We start from the raw sequence: 15,108 nt of genomic DNA, 5'->3' as shown, positions 1-15,108 counted from the left end.
AACCTCCTGTAGGGCTGAGGACCCATTCCACTCGGGCCACAGCGGCGACAACTGTCCTGGGCCGGGGAGTCCCGTTGCAGGACATTTGTCAGGCAGCAACGTGGGCATCGCTGCACACGTTTGCCAAACATTATTGCCTGGACAGCCAAGTCCGGCGAGACGCCTTCTTTGGCCGTTCTGTTCTCCAGGACTTTCTGGTGTGATCTTGGTTCGCAGACCCACCACCTGGGTCGGTATTGTTGGGGTATCTATTCTAAGGTGAGGTATCCAACTAACGTGTTTCTTTCAGATGAACAAGTTACTTACCTTCGGTAACGATATATCTGTAAGAAACATTAGTTAGTTAGACACCTCACCGACCCACCCATCCTCCCCGTTCTGCGAACCGATATCTAGGGTTGAGGTTATCCCTTTCAGGGCCCTAGAATTTTTTAGCACCAGTGTCGGTCTCTTGCATGGCTCTGCGTTCCTGGAGCAGAAAGCTATGTACAAGAACTGACGTCAGCGCGTGAAGGCGGCGTCAAAGTACTCCGACGTCATCCCGGCGCACAACGCCGACGACTGACGCGGAGCCGCAGACGACGCCTAGCGACGCGCAAGGGTATTGCTGACAAATCTTCCGGATCCAGCCTGACGCCTGGGGATATTCTAAGGTGAGGAATCTAACTAACTAATGTTTCTTACGGATATATCGTTTCCGAAGGTAAGTAACTTCTTCATCTTGTACTAATGCTGCCTTAATATGTGGTATTTTGAGCGCCCATGGGTTTATGGTCCGGTCGTGCACAGAGGTTGGGGGCCAATAGCTATCCTGGTGAGAGTGGGGGAGTGGTCTGAGATTCCCCGTGCCAAGCAGCGAGATTCACTGAATTTGTGGATGTCCTGTGCATGTGTGAACAAGTAATCTATATGTGACTGGCTTTTATGGGCCCCGGAGTGAAAGGTGAATTGTGCAGTCGTGGGGTTAAGTTTTCGCCATACGCCGACCAAGCTGATGGCCGATAAAAATTCGTCCAGTTTAGATCCAATAGCAGGATCTTTACGTGGGGGCAAGTGATCCACTGTACCATCTACTGTTAGATTGAAGTCTCCCCCAATCACTAATGTGCCGAGTGGGAGATCATGGATATATTTGCTAAGGTCTTGCAGCGTGGAGTGTTACAACGCAGGGGAACACATACTGAGAGCACATTCAGTGTTTTTCCTTCCCAGGAACCGGATACCGCAGGGAACAGCATTGCATATTTGATCTCGTGCTCCCTGAGAGCCATTTTTGCCTCCAAGAAGGAACTCCTCTGTTTTTGGACTTTGGAAGTAAAGTCTGGCAAAAAGGCTACTGTACTGTTCTCAAATATGAAAGGAGGGGCACAGCGGGCCGTCTGAAGGATATGATCTTGATCACAACGGTTAAACACTCTCACCAGGATAGGTCGTGGTGGTGCCCGCTGCCTGGGTTTACCGCTCTGTACACGGTGGGCTCTCTCAATAGAGAAGTAGTTGGATAGGTGTTTAAGCTTTAAGTACTTGGTCACCAATTCTTCGACAAAGAGATCCGTTGCTGGCCCCTCCGCCCTCTCTGGCACGCCTAAAATGCGGACGTTATTTCACCGCGACCTCCCTTCGTAGTCGTCCAGCTGGGCCGCCATTAACTCAGTCTTTTGTTGTAGTTCCGAAACCTGTCCTCCCAACGCAGATGCATCAGTGACAAGTTCTTGTGTGACGTCCTCTACTTCTTTCACCCGGGAGTCCATTTTGTGTAGGTTCGCCCTAAGGAGGGATATGTTGGTGACAACTGAGTCAATACGGCCCTCAAGTGATGTGCGGACTCCATTAATGGCTGCTAATACGTCATGGAGGGTGGGTGGCTCTTGTTCGCCCTCCTGTTGTTGATCGTTTTGTTCTGGACCCAAAGTTGGTTGCCCCCCTTCTTGTGTCTTTAGAGATGTACATTTGTCAAAAAATGTTTTTGTTGATGCACATTTCGACCTCCCTTGTTGGTCGCCATTTTAGACTCATGGTCGCTGGGACCACTGCTAGGGGGTACTCTCTGCCGCCTACCGCAGTGGACACTACGTGGCCTGCCGGATTCTCCCCCCTCCCTCTAACCCCCCCCCCCCCCCCCCCCCTCCGCCGTGTTGCAGCTGTTCGATGAGGGAGACCAATGGGCTGCAGTCTCTGATTGGATCGTTTCAGTGTCCTTTTGCATGACAAAATAAAAATAAGCAAATATGGGCAGCGCCTCCCCCCTCAGAACACTGCTGCCCTCTGGCAAGGTTCATAACCTCCAGCAACGTGGGCCTTCGTCAGGGCCCTGTATCAGTTCCTCATTGCGCCTCCCATGGTCATGCCAGGGCATTTACCCGTTGCTTCAAGCGGCCAGAGGTGATAGCAGTGCACCGTGTGTCACTGTGATCCTGTGGCAGTCCCTGGCGCAGCTGCCACTTAGTTACAGACAATATAGTGAAGGACGTCGCAGCCCCGAAGCACTCACACAACTTCTTGCGCCTCACAAGGGAAAGCTGGGCCCCAGCTCAGCCGGCTCCAACGTTGGGCCTCACCGGGGTCCACAAGGCGAAGTCACACATGCGACCGCTCAGGCGGGATCTCTCCCCCAGCAGAGGAGCACTCACTCCGAGTACAGCGAGGTTCGTGCGCAGGCCACACGCCTCCTACCGTCCGGGCTCTAGATCACGCCAGCCCGCGGTCGTCCCACTTTGCCAGGTGGCTACCGCACCGAGTTTCGGCCCCCCCTCCAGGAACTGGTGCGTTTGGATATGCCTCCCGTGGCAGGATCAGTGACAGGATAGATCAGGGATAGGGATTGCGGGTGCCGGAGCCACGCTAGCAAGCATCCATCTTCTATGGCTGTTGGCCACGCCCCCCTATGTGGACATCCTTGCACACGTTCACTAAGCACAATTACCAGCACAGTCCTATCAGGCAAGACGGACACTTCACCCAATCGGTTCTGCAAGATTTCGTAGTTTAAGCCATTCCACAGACCCACCACTTAGAAGGTATTGTTTTGGGATCTATTCAAACGTAAAGGAATCTGGTTAGTCTCTATCAGAAGAACATGTTACTTGCCTTCAGTCATTTCTTTTCTGGTAGAGACGCTAACCGCAGATTCCCCAACTTCCCCCTCACCTCGCCGAACTGTGGGCTGGTCTCATAAAAATATGTATGTAATTAAATTCCAATACCAAACATCTACACACACAAATCTTTTGATGATTGTTTCTTAAGGCTCCACGTCTGTTGGCACAGACCGAGTACAGAAAGAAACTGTCAGAAGCAGGTGATGTCTGTATATATACGGGAACCAATGTCATGGCTACACGACACTAAGCGGCATGAGGAACATTGATGTTGTACGACACCTCCTGTGGACTCTGAAAGATATTGCTGTGCAAAAGTTTCCGAATACAGTGAGTTATTCAAAGAGTGAGGAATCTGCAGTTAGTCTCTACCAGAAAAGGCATTACCAAAGGTAAGTAACTTGTTCTTTAGGACTCCACTGACTTAATCATAACAACATCTCAACGGAATAAAAACCACCTGCCAAATTCTGAGCAATCACAAACGTTTTCTAGATCCAGTCTCTACCTGGGATTATTCAAAGGTGAGGAACCTGCAGGTAGGAAATCTGCCTGAAAGATTGTTACCAACGGTAAGTAACTTCTTCATTATTGTCATCCTCAAAACCTTCGACCTTTATTTCTGGGGAATTAATCCGACATAGCAACTTGGCTAGTTGATATTGAGCATTTCGGATGAAATCGATTAGAGTAATACAGGATTCGTGGTCACATACTTTACCCTTGACACAGATCTTTAAGCATCAGGGTCATGTACAAAGACTGAGACATCCATCTATCACGTCTGGTATACAATCTAGGTTGCATGCATTTGGTGTTCAGGGGAACGATAAATTAGTTACTCTCTTCTCTCTGAGTAACTAAATTCCAATGATCAAGCAAGGTAACAGTTGTCATGTGGGAGGAGCCCCTTGCTTGCCTGCCTTATGAGGCTATCAGTCAGGTGTTCTAGATTAATTGAAAAGTATTCTTCTTCCTCTTTCAGCCAGGGTTTAGCAAGTCCAATACAGACCACTATGGGGTGAGTCTTAATTGAACCAAGCATAAGTTTCAATATTTGGGGAAACCATTTCCTACAGGCCCATAAAAGGACAATCTGGCTACCCCATGTTTTTATTGTTTCATAAGAAGGATTCCAATTTTAACCTGATAGTTTGTACCATGTCCTTTGGAATCCTCACGGAGAGGGTCTTCTGGATTACTAGAAAATACAGCTGGTCTGATATTCTGGAGTGGCTAGTGGAATGTTGTCAGTAGTAAGAAATGGATCAGTACCTAAGTGCTTAGGAGAGGCAGCATGTGCAATATTTAGCATGGTGCCCTGCTTGCTTATCAATGCCTGATGTCTGTCGTTCCATGTAAATAAGTTGCTCTTATGATACTCTTGGTACCATTGTAGATGATTAACTGATATTCTAGCATGCCTTGCTAACCACACTAATTGTTGATAGTATACAAGACTTGCATTGAAATAAAATTGCATTATATAATAGTGATATTTTTATTTTTTAGGTGACTTTGCCTGTTTATCTGAACTTCACGCGTGCTGATCTGATTTTCACAGTTGATTTTGAAATCGCTACTAAGGAAGATCCCCGCTGTTTCTATGAACGTGGTGTTGCAATCCTGTGCACTGAGTAACACAGATTGTCTGTGTCTGATAAACTAAGAGTGTAATTTTATTATTGCTCATTACCTGAAAACACTCTTGGGTTATAATTGTAGTGGAGATGGATTTCTGTAAAGTTGTATGAAGGGCTGTGTATGTTTCAAACAAGGAAAGAATGTTTAGACACAGTTGGGTTTTTAGTAAGGGGGAGAATTTGATTATGGTTGATATTTAAAAGATGGAGGTGGAAAGGAACTGAAGTTTTATATTGTCTTAACCTGTACTGTTACAGGACACACATTTTAACAGAAGTAAACATCCTACAGCATTACTTGTGCTTCTGTCTTTTTCTTTGATATTATGGTCTCAAAACATGGGTCTCAATTTTCATCTAGTACATAAACCACTTCGTTGGAAAACACAGATGGTGCTAAAATACTTCTTTTACTCAAAACAACATACTTGATGTAGGATAATGGGTCATTAGTTGTGTGGTCTGCACAAGTAATGGGTCTGCACTTACCTACCACTTGGAACCAAACACTCCATTGTAGCGCTTGACTGTCATAGGGTTGCGCTGCAGAGCAGTCCAAGGCTTAGTCAAGCCAGGTGATGTGGGCTACTAATCTACATTCACAGTTACCCAATAATAACACTCAATAAATGATTGTCCAGTTTGTGCTTTTTCTTTTGAAAAAGTAAATTTATCACACACACACTAGTTAATACTATGCAGCAATTTACAAATATACACAAGCTGATGGAAATGCTTTTTGATGACATTGCGTAATCAGTCTTACCTTTCCCAAAGGGAGGTCTAGAGCAACAAATCACGTCGGAACATTCACTTGTATTAGAAATGCAATAATGGAATATCACTTTGAATGAGCGTGCAACACAATAAAACGTGTTTACTTGGCATACGAGTGGTTGTCAGCATCATTACTTAATGTAAGCATTCACAAAATAATATGTATAAGTATGTGTAGGTCATTTGTGTCAAAGTTACTTTTAGCATGAAATACACACTTTTAAAATAGCCCCTCAAGGTAACACAATTATAATCACAACATTTATGCAATCATAGTTCTCACCCCAGAGGGTGTTGCAGCCTATACACTTTCATTAAAAACAAGACTACTGCACTTTACACGTAGTCCCCAAGTGTAGGAAAGTGCCTCTTTTTGCATGGTAACTGTGAGAAGTTGGCCTGATGTATGATGTCACTAATTCTAGTGTACACCTTATATCAGTCCAAATACCCTTATGGTGATTGGTTGTAAAGTCAACCTTATAGACCAGCTATCCTAGTGGTAGCATGGACAAGAGCAGTCTTAGGCTAAACTCTGAAGGGCATGTGAAGCCAGCTGTGATACCATATATAATCCCTTGAATACCAAATGAAAGGACACCACAACAGATATATATATAAAATAAAGTGTATTTATTCTAAGCAAACCCTCAGCACTCTTTATGAGTTTAGAGGTAAGTACAACACAGTCTTATTAATGCATACAGTAAGTCACACAGGTAAGTAATACAGTTAGGCCCTAGGGGCCACGCAAACCATATACTAAATAAGTGGTATAAGAACCACTGTCACGGAAATAGAATAGGCCTAGGCCTAGGGAATCGCTGGGGCTACACTACACTAGCGTTAGTTAGGAAGTGGGAGGCCCACGGGATTCGTGTGCAGAGTGGAAACACTCACGCGTAATGCGTAAAAGTCAATAGCAATGTTACAATTTAGAAATAGATAGATTTAGGACACTTCCGGAGTAGCTAGGAAGTTGAGACTTGAAAACTAGACACTAGGATAGTCACTATCCTGATGAGCACCGGAGTACCCAAGTTACCTAGCCCACAGGCTGCGGGTGCATAGGGGTGAAGATGCGTCGTTTTCGTCGTCGACTCCTATGGATGCCTGAAGAAAGATGCTGACAGGCAGTCAGGGGGGAGTGTCCGGTGGATCCCAAGGCTGGGATCAAGAAGAGAAGAAACCTGCAAGCAGAGGGGACAGAGTCAAGGTCACTAGCCAGTGACCACGTGGAACCAGGAAGGAACCAGGCGATGTCGTGAAGAGTTGCAGGTGAAGGTGAAGCTTGTCGCTGCAGCCAGGAGGACCAGGAAGCGTCGAGGACGACCAGGACCAGGAGGCGAGCTGTCCCACGAAGGCTCTTGCTGTCGGCGGCGTCGAAGTTGGACTAGGACTCACCAAGCCTTGGCAAGCGGAACCCACGAAGAACAAAGGACTTGCTTCTGGTGCAGACCAGGAAGGTCTGGGGTGCTTCTTCTTTGCAGAGAAGCGGGAGCCAGTCTGGAGGAGCCAAACCAGCGCAGAAGATTTCAGGGAGCGTCGTCACAGAGGCTACTAGCCAGCGGGCAAGCAACCGGACAGACGCGGCAAGCAGGAAAATGCTGAAGGGCCCCACGCAGGACTCGTGGAGTGTGGGGGGCTGATCTTCGGTGCAGTTGGTGCTTGGGGTTGGGGCTTCTCAATCCCCGGTGCACAACTTCGAGGGTACCTCAGAAGCTGCGCTGTAAGATACTAGCCACTTTTCCCAGGTAGCCGGTCCCACGTCGCTCGTCGCCTCCACGGATCTCAGCTCTGCTGCAGATGTGGATGAGGGTCGGAGAAGTCTGGAAATCAAGGCTCTGGTCGGGCTCTGCAGTCGGTTCCTCGTCGAACGTTTCACAAAGCAAAGGGTAGTCTCTTGATGGTGCCTGTTTGCACAGGGTAGCCACTCCTTGGCTACAAGGGAGATTCTTCAGTCTTCTTCTTTCGTCGAATGTCGAAGGTCCAGAGTTTCTGTTCAGTTTTGCAGGTTCAGGATAATCTAAAGTCTTGAGGCCCAACTCCCACTCTTATACTAATCTGGGGGGCTGGGATACCTGCTAGGTCACGCCTTATGGGTGGGACCTGGGAGGGGGTGGTTACACCCACTTCCCTTTGTCCAGTTTCGCGCCAGAGCTGGGGCTGGAGTGCCCCAGCGCCGGTTTGAACTGGACTATGCAAGGAACACCTTGTGTGCCCCAGGCATGTCTCATTCCTTTCAGCCCACCGTGCCCCAATACACTAAAGGCTGTCTGGGGAGGTGCTAGCACCTCCCCAAGCAGGAAACCTATTGTCCAGGCCTCCCTGGCTGGGATCACTCCCAGCTGCAGGAGGTCAGACTTGTGTCGTGGCAGCAGCATCCATTTTGTGATGCTGAGGCTTTGGTCAGAGGCTAACAGTTGAAGTATGATTTTAACATGTCTTTCCCTCTAGAAGGGGGGAATAATATTCTCATGTCCAGAAATGGCATGGGGGTATTATTCCCGAGTGTTAGACACCTTACACGACATGTTTTGATAAAGCCAAACCATAGTTACCATAACCGTCTAAGATTATAAGGCACTTTAAGAGTATATGGTAGGCTATATCATAGAACAGCTATAAGGACAAGGTTCCGAAAGCTGCAGACAGGCTCAGCTCATGCTAGAGCACCATCTCACATGTTACCAAGCACTCTGCCTCCAGGATTGTCAAGGCCTGCCATAGGAGTGACTGATAGGTACACATGTGTCTATATGTAAGTTAGGTATAGGAATACTACACCTAAGCAAGGGGTGATTACACGACCTTGCCCCAGCTGAGTGATCAGCCAGTTGTGTCAAAATGGAAGGCCAGGCCAGGGGTGGCACAATACATGCTGCAGCCCCTGGTAGGCCTAGGGTACACCTATGCCCTGGGTACCTAGGGTACACTGTACAGGGGCCAATAAGGTGATCCTATCCAAATGGGTTATGCACCTAAAGTACATAGTATTAATTTAGAGAGAGAACAGCAGGGCTGTGGGTCTGATTAGCAGGCCCACAGCCACATCTAAGTCGAAAACCAGTAAAGCAAAAGCAAAAAGTGGGGGTGAACATAGAAAGCAGACCCTACTCTCCTACAGTAACCCCCCCACTTTTTGCCTGATATCTGATGCACTTTGACTGTGCACTGGGTCCCTGCCAATCGGGGTCCCAGTGCCTGTGTTCTTCTCCAAAACTGTACCTTTGTTTCCACAATTGCACAACTCTAGCTCCCATGTAAGTCCCTTGTGAAAGGTACCAGTGGTACCAAAGGCCTTGTGACCAGAGAGGGTCTCTAGGGGCTGTAGCATGTATTGTGCCACCCTCAGAGGCCCCTCAGCAAACACATACACACTGCCATTGCAGGCTGTGTTCTGCTGCAGACAAAACCTAACAGAAACCATGGCACACATCTCTGTGTGCCAAACGCACCAACCACTGCCAGTGGCATAGGTAAGAAACCCCTCTAACAGGCCTTACAGCCCCAAGGCAGGGTGCACTATACCACAGGTGAGGGCACAGCTGCATGAGAAATGTGCCCCTACAGTGTCTGTACCATTCACAGGAATTGTAAGTGCAGTGGAGCCAAACTAAGTCCATGAGCTGGGGAGTTTGTCATTATGAACTCCAACACTCCATGATGGCTTTACCGAATGCTAAGTAGTGTGGTATCAAACTTCTCTGCATAATAAACCCACACTGATGCCAGTGTTGCATTTATTACAGAATGCACTCAGAGGGCATTTTAGAAAGGGCCCCTGAAAAACGAACAACTCCCTCATGTCCAGCTGACTGGTCTGTACCAGCCTGCCACACAGACCTGTTTCTGACCCCCTGAGGTGGAAACCCCGGCAAGGGCGAAGGCCGGGCCAAGAGCATTATGAAGAGGCTGGGTGGGCCACCCCCTTTGGCTCTTCCCTTAATGAGCAGTTTTGAGGTTATCGGCTATGCTGTGACACTCTACCCAGAATGAGGTCAAGATCAAGGTATTGCCATATTGATGTCCCTGCTTGGCTTAGTTCTTTTGCTACCCAGTTGGTGAAGTGGGCCAAATGATGTTGAAAGGTGTTGCAACAATGGGCAGAAAGTAATCCCCCTCCCCCCACCATCACCAAACCTCTGTCCACCGCTACCTGTGTGTCCGTCCATAGGTTTTCTTCAATCGGGCTTGGGGACCATGTCCAAGGAAATAGAACTTGAGAGGAGGCACTCAATGGACCGGGGAACCCCATATGCCCCCTTCCCTTGGGCCCCCCACCTGTAGTAGTTTGGTGGCGCCTCCCCAGGATAGGGGCCCTTGGGGGGGGGGAATCATGAGAAAGATCACAGGGGATTCACCCCAGGAACAGACAGACTTATAACCCTGACAACACCAGTCATCGGTCCAAGGCGCAAAGGGAAGGCCTGTGCATCTACCCTGCACCCTGTAGAGTCTTTGCCGGCGGCCCCTCTTATTCCTAATTCATATGGAGAGGAGACTGGCTCTCTACACAGGAATGTTTCAATTAGGGAACTCGAGGGGGACGCTAGAGGGCGCACGGCAAGATGGCTCACATTAGTGCAGCTCTGCCGGCCGATCCACAATCCTGAGAAACGAGGCGAATAACAGCCACATATAGCGAGGCATCATTACAGTAAGGGGCCCCGTACCCGAATAAAGTAGCTTGCGGTCCTGCAAAGGCTGTGACGCGCCGAGCATTGCTATGCAGCGGAGCGGCCTTAGAAAAAAACAACATGGTGGCTGCGGCTCAGGACTGCGTTCATTCCCGCTCGCTGTTGTAGCCTCGGCGCGGCTGAGCGGGCCGAGTGAACAGCAAAGAAGCTAACCGCCCGAAATACGTGGTCTGTGGTGGTGAAAAGCTGTGAGCAACTGGCGGTGGTGGCCCCCGGCAATACCACCTGCTGTGTTGGAGGGCTGTTGGGCCTAGACTCCCAACATTACACCGGAGGTGAGGCGAGCTGGTGGGGTGCCGCTGGGATTATGGACTGCACTTGTGGCGCCTCGGCTCCCGATAGACTGATATCTGACTTTGCGGGCCCAGCAGCACGCGATTGAGCGTGGGCGCTTCAGGTTAACACTTTCCTGCCAGGTACAAAGGGATTGTGGTGGTGTATGTCTCGTCCCATATTTGGGCGTGCTGACTGCTGCGGAGGCCGGTGGGGCCGGACAGTCGCTACTGGGCCAGTGGTGGTGTCCACATCGGAAGATAATGGATATTAGCGAAGCACATTTAACAACTTAGCGCCCCAAAGGTGTGCTGCACACTGTGGAGGCCTGACTGGGTTGTGGCGAGCGGGCGCTGCCTGTGCCACAGGGGTGCCAGCCACAGTGGGCAAAACTAATAAAACGCAGCCCAGCCTCACATTCGAGATGCGCGAGCCGGGAGGATCACAATCTAAGCACGCTTCGGGCTCTGAGGCAAACGCCCCATCAGAACCTGCCCCTATTCTGGACACCACGCTCCTGGCGATGCAGCATAGCCTTCAGTCGATCGACGAAAAGATTGACCCTTTAAATCTACAAATGGATGATATGGCAAACAGGGCACCAGGCTGGGTGAGGTTGAGCAAAGGGTCTCTACGGCTGAAGATGATCTGCATACTGTCTCCAATAAAACCCTGAATATGAAAAAAGTGCTGGCGGTTATTCAGGCGAAGAACGAGGATTTGGAGGCGAGATCTGATAGAGACATCTAGCCGCAGATTCCTTAACTTAAAATATCCCCAGGCGCGAGACTGGATCCGGAAAACCTTCTGAAGCAGCACCTCTGTCGCCGGGGGCGGCGCCGCACGGCTCCACCCTGACGTCGTCCACAGATGTGACGTCAGCAGAGCCATGTATGCCCCTCCCGGCACGCTGACGTTGGTTTTCTTCTTTTCCAAAGAGGATCCTGGGAAACCAGCGGTTCCTTGGCCTGTTTTTCAGGCATTTTAGATGTTGCGGGACAGTGTTCGATGCCTTTGGGCTTCAAGGCGTGTGAGACCTGCAAAACAGCAAATGTCTGTCACGGATCCGCACGCGATATGTATGTGGTGCCTGGAGGTGCACCACGACTCTGAAGAATGCGACGCCTGTTAACAGATGAAAGCAAAGTCCCTCTACGAGCGTCGTAGGAATCTGCTGGCCGCACGGATGTCTGGTCCTGCACCTTCATGCCGCCGCTCTCCCTCTCGGGATCGGGCCCGCTCACGGGGTCGTTCCCACGGATGTCGTTCGGTGACAGGTAAGCACCAGCGGAAGTCACGTAGGTCGTCCTCCTGTGAACGTGCCGCTTGGGCCTGCTGCTCTCTGTCTTTGCCGAGCACAGGCGCCTAGTCTTCCCTGGTGTCGGTGCTACTAGAACCCAAATGGAGGCCTATTCAAAGGATCTCCAGGCTTTCTTTGGGTCACCCCCTCTCCCTGGTACACCTTCGGGGCCCACGGAGGAGGAAGGCACTCATGTCGGATCATCGCCGGCAGATTGGTCCTCTGTGCCGGCTGCGTGCTTCGACTCCGGTTCTGGAGTTGATATGACATTGACGGGACACTTCCCGGAGGGGCATCCCAGTCCGTCCAGTCAAAGCATAGCCCGGTGCAGCTTCCTGTGCTGACGTTTGCTGCGGTGCAGAGTTCGACGCCCTGTCGATTTCCTTCCTCCCCGCAGGTGGAGGTCGAGTCGCCATCCATCTGCGCCCGGATCAACTCCCCTCTGCAGGTCGATGCCGGTCCCGGGTGCCTGCGGCTCCTCTGTTACAGGAGGATGAGCCCCTCTGGGCTCACCGTGCTCAGGGTCGTTTCAGAGCCCCTTGGTGCAGGTGCCTAGTGTTACTTGGCCTTTGGATCAACCCCAGGATGCTCCACCTTTATTCTCTAGTGAACGAGTTAGCCTCCAATCGTCCCCTACCAACTGTATGTTGTCGCCTCCCACAATGGTGACAGAGGCTAGCGTGGCCTTCGTGAGGGCTATTTGCAGGGCTGCGGGTATTCTCCGCTTGCAGCCCCCTGGGGTTTACCTTCCCGCTGATCGTTTGCTAGATCTCCTCCACATGGAGCCTGTGGATGTGGAGCCTTTGCTGCCCCTTGGTGGGTTGGAGCCTTTGCTGCCCCTTGGTGGGTCTTAGTTTGATATCATGCTTGGTACCTGGCACGGCCTTCCTCTGGTGACCCTGTTGATCGAGCCATTGCTCGCCGGCATCGCCCGGCCCAAGGCGATCCAGTCTGCTTGTCCCTTCACCCTTGAGCTCAGGGTCTGGTTCCCTCCCACTAGGGAGTCTCGGTGGCTGGCAACATGTGGGCGCCACATTTTTGCCTCTGCCAGTGCGGACATCCGTGCCTTAAACACATGATTCCTCTGCCCTTTCGGACTTGGTTTAGCTCCTTCTTCCTTCTTTCCCAGAAAGGCCCGAGCTGACTTGCATCGTCTTATTCTTGATGGCCGGGGACTGGCGCAATTTTCCATTCGATCGGCTCTGGACGCTACCGACTTTGTTGGTAGAGCAATGGCTCGGTCAGTTGCTTTGCGCTGCCATGCATGGCTGCGAGATTGTCGTTTTTTCGACAACGTTCGGGTCGCTCTTCAAGATCTGTCATTCAATGGTGTGGACCTTTTTGACTGTCACGCTGTTTCAGCGGTCTCCTGCATCATGTCTGGTCACCCTTGATTTGCTGGCTCTTACGGTCTGGCTTTTTCGCTCTTGTGGCCTGTCTTTGTCACATGTTGTGTGACTTTATGTTGTGTGACTTTATGTTGCTTTTACTTGATAGGCAGAGTTGCCTTCTTTATTTGGACCCTGGGTTCATGACGTAATTCCCAGATGGTCTGGGCGGTGCTCCGCCATGTTTGCCTTTGGTCGGTACAGCTGATCAGCTGGTTCTGCCTTCTTTTCAGCCCCCTGTCTGTGAGCCTGGCTCCAGAGGAAGCTCCCTTGCCGGTTTTAAGACTTACCCTATGTGGGGTATTTGCTAGCTGTTGTGTAGCTACTTCCTCCAAGGAAGGCTTGGTACGCTCCTGTGCAGTATTCCTAACAGAGGTTTGTGAGAAGTTGGCCTGATGTATGATGTCACTAGTTCTAGTGTACACCTTATATCAGTCCAAACAACCCTTATGGTGATTGGTTGTAAAGTCAACCTTATAGACCAGCTATCCTAGTGGTAGCATGGACAAGAGCAGTCTTAGGCTAAACTCTGAATGGCATGTGAAGCCAGCTGTTATACCATATATAATCCCTTGAATACCAAATGAAAGGACACCACAACAGATATATATATAAAATAGTGTATTTATTCTAGTCAAACCCTCAGCACTCTTTATGAGATTCGAGGTAAGTACAACACAGTCTTATTCAAGCATACATTCAGTCACACAGGTAAGTAATACAGTTAGGCCCTAGGGGACACGCAAACCATATACTAAAGAAGTGGTATAAGGACCACTGTCATGGAAATAGAATAGGCCTAGGCTAAGGGAATCGCTGGGGCTACACTACCCTACCAACAGTTCGGAAGTGGGAGGCCCACGGGATTCAGGTGCAGTGTGGAAACACTCACGCGTAATGCGTAAAAGTCGATAGAATCACTAGCAGTTAGAAATAAGCAGTTTTAGTACACTTCTGGTATAGCTAGAAAGTCGAGACTCGGAAATTAGACCCTAGGATAGTCAGTACCCTTGTGAGCACCGAAGTACCCAAGTTACCTAGCCCACGGGTTGCGGGTGCATAGGTGTGAACTTGCGTCGGGTTTCGTCGTGGACTTCTATGGATGCCTGAAGGTAAGTTGCTGACAGGCAGTCAGTGAAGAGTGTCCGGTGGATCCCAAGGCCGGGATCAAGAAGGAAGGATACCTGCAAGCAGAAGGGACAGAGTCTGGGTCACTAGCCAGCGACCACGTGGAACCAGGAAGGAACCAGGCGATGTCGTGAGGAGGTGAAGCTTGTCGCAGCAGCCACGGGTACTAGGAGACGTCGAGGACGACCAGGACCAGGAGGCGAGCTGTCCCACGAAGGCTCTTGCTGTCGGCAGCGTCGAAGTCGAACTAGGACTCACCAAGCCTTGGCAAGAGGAACCCACGAAGAATGGAGGACTTGCTTCTGGTGCAGACCAGGAAGGTCTGGGGTGGTTCTCTTTTGCAGAGGAGCAGGAGCCAGTCTGGAGGAGCCAAACCAGCAGTGGAAATTCAAAGGTGTGTCGTCGCAAAGGCCGCTAGCCAACGGGCAAGCAACCGGACAGACGCGGCAAGCAGGAAAATGCAGAAGGGCCCCACGCAGGACTCGTGGAGTGTGGGGGGCTGATCTTCGGTGCAGATGGTGCTTGGGGTTGGGGCTTCTCAATCCCCGGTGCACAACTTCGAGGGTGCCTCAGAAGCTGCGCTGGAAGATACTCGCCACTTTCCCCAGGTAGCCGGTCCCACGTCTCTCGTCGCCTCCACGGATCTCAGCTCGGCTGTGGATGTGGATCAGGGTCGGAGAAGTCTGGAAGTCAAGGCTCTGGTCGGGCGCTGCAGTCGGTCCCTCGTAGAACTTCAGCACAGCAAAGGGTAAGTCTCTTGATGGTGCCTGTTTGCACAGGGTAGCCACTCCTTGGCCACAA

General features: G+C 50.4%; 1 protein-coding gene across 1 annotated transcript in view; it reads left to right on the top strand.

Moving 5' to 3' along the window:
* DYNC1H1 (dynein cytoplasmic 1 heavy chain 1) overlaps positions 1-5,038 on the top strand; it is a 1,397,843-nt gene extending 1,392,805 nt beyond the window's left edge. The window contains exon 78 of the mRNA XM_085626346.1: positions 4,611-5,038. Within this exon, the coding sequence (XP_085482472.1) occupies positions 4,611-4,739 (129 nt within the window). The 3' untranslated portion in view covers positions 4,740-5,038. The remainder of the gene's footprint in view (positions 1-4,610) is intronic.
* Positions 5,039-15,108: the final 10,070 nt, after the last annotated feature.

The sequence above is a fragment of the Triturus cristatus genome, chromosome 9 (genome assembly GCF_964204655.1).
Source record: "Triturus cristatus chromosome 9, aTriCri1.1, whole genome shotgun sequence".
NCBI classification, from domain to species: domain Eukaryota; kingdom Metazoa; phylum Chordata; class Amphibia; order Caudata; family Salamandridae; genus Triturus; species Triturus cristatus.
The sequence above is the reverse complement of the archived record's forward strand: the minus strand, read 5'-3'. Positions and strand labels throughout refer to the sequence as shown.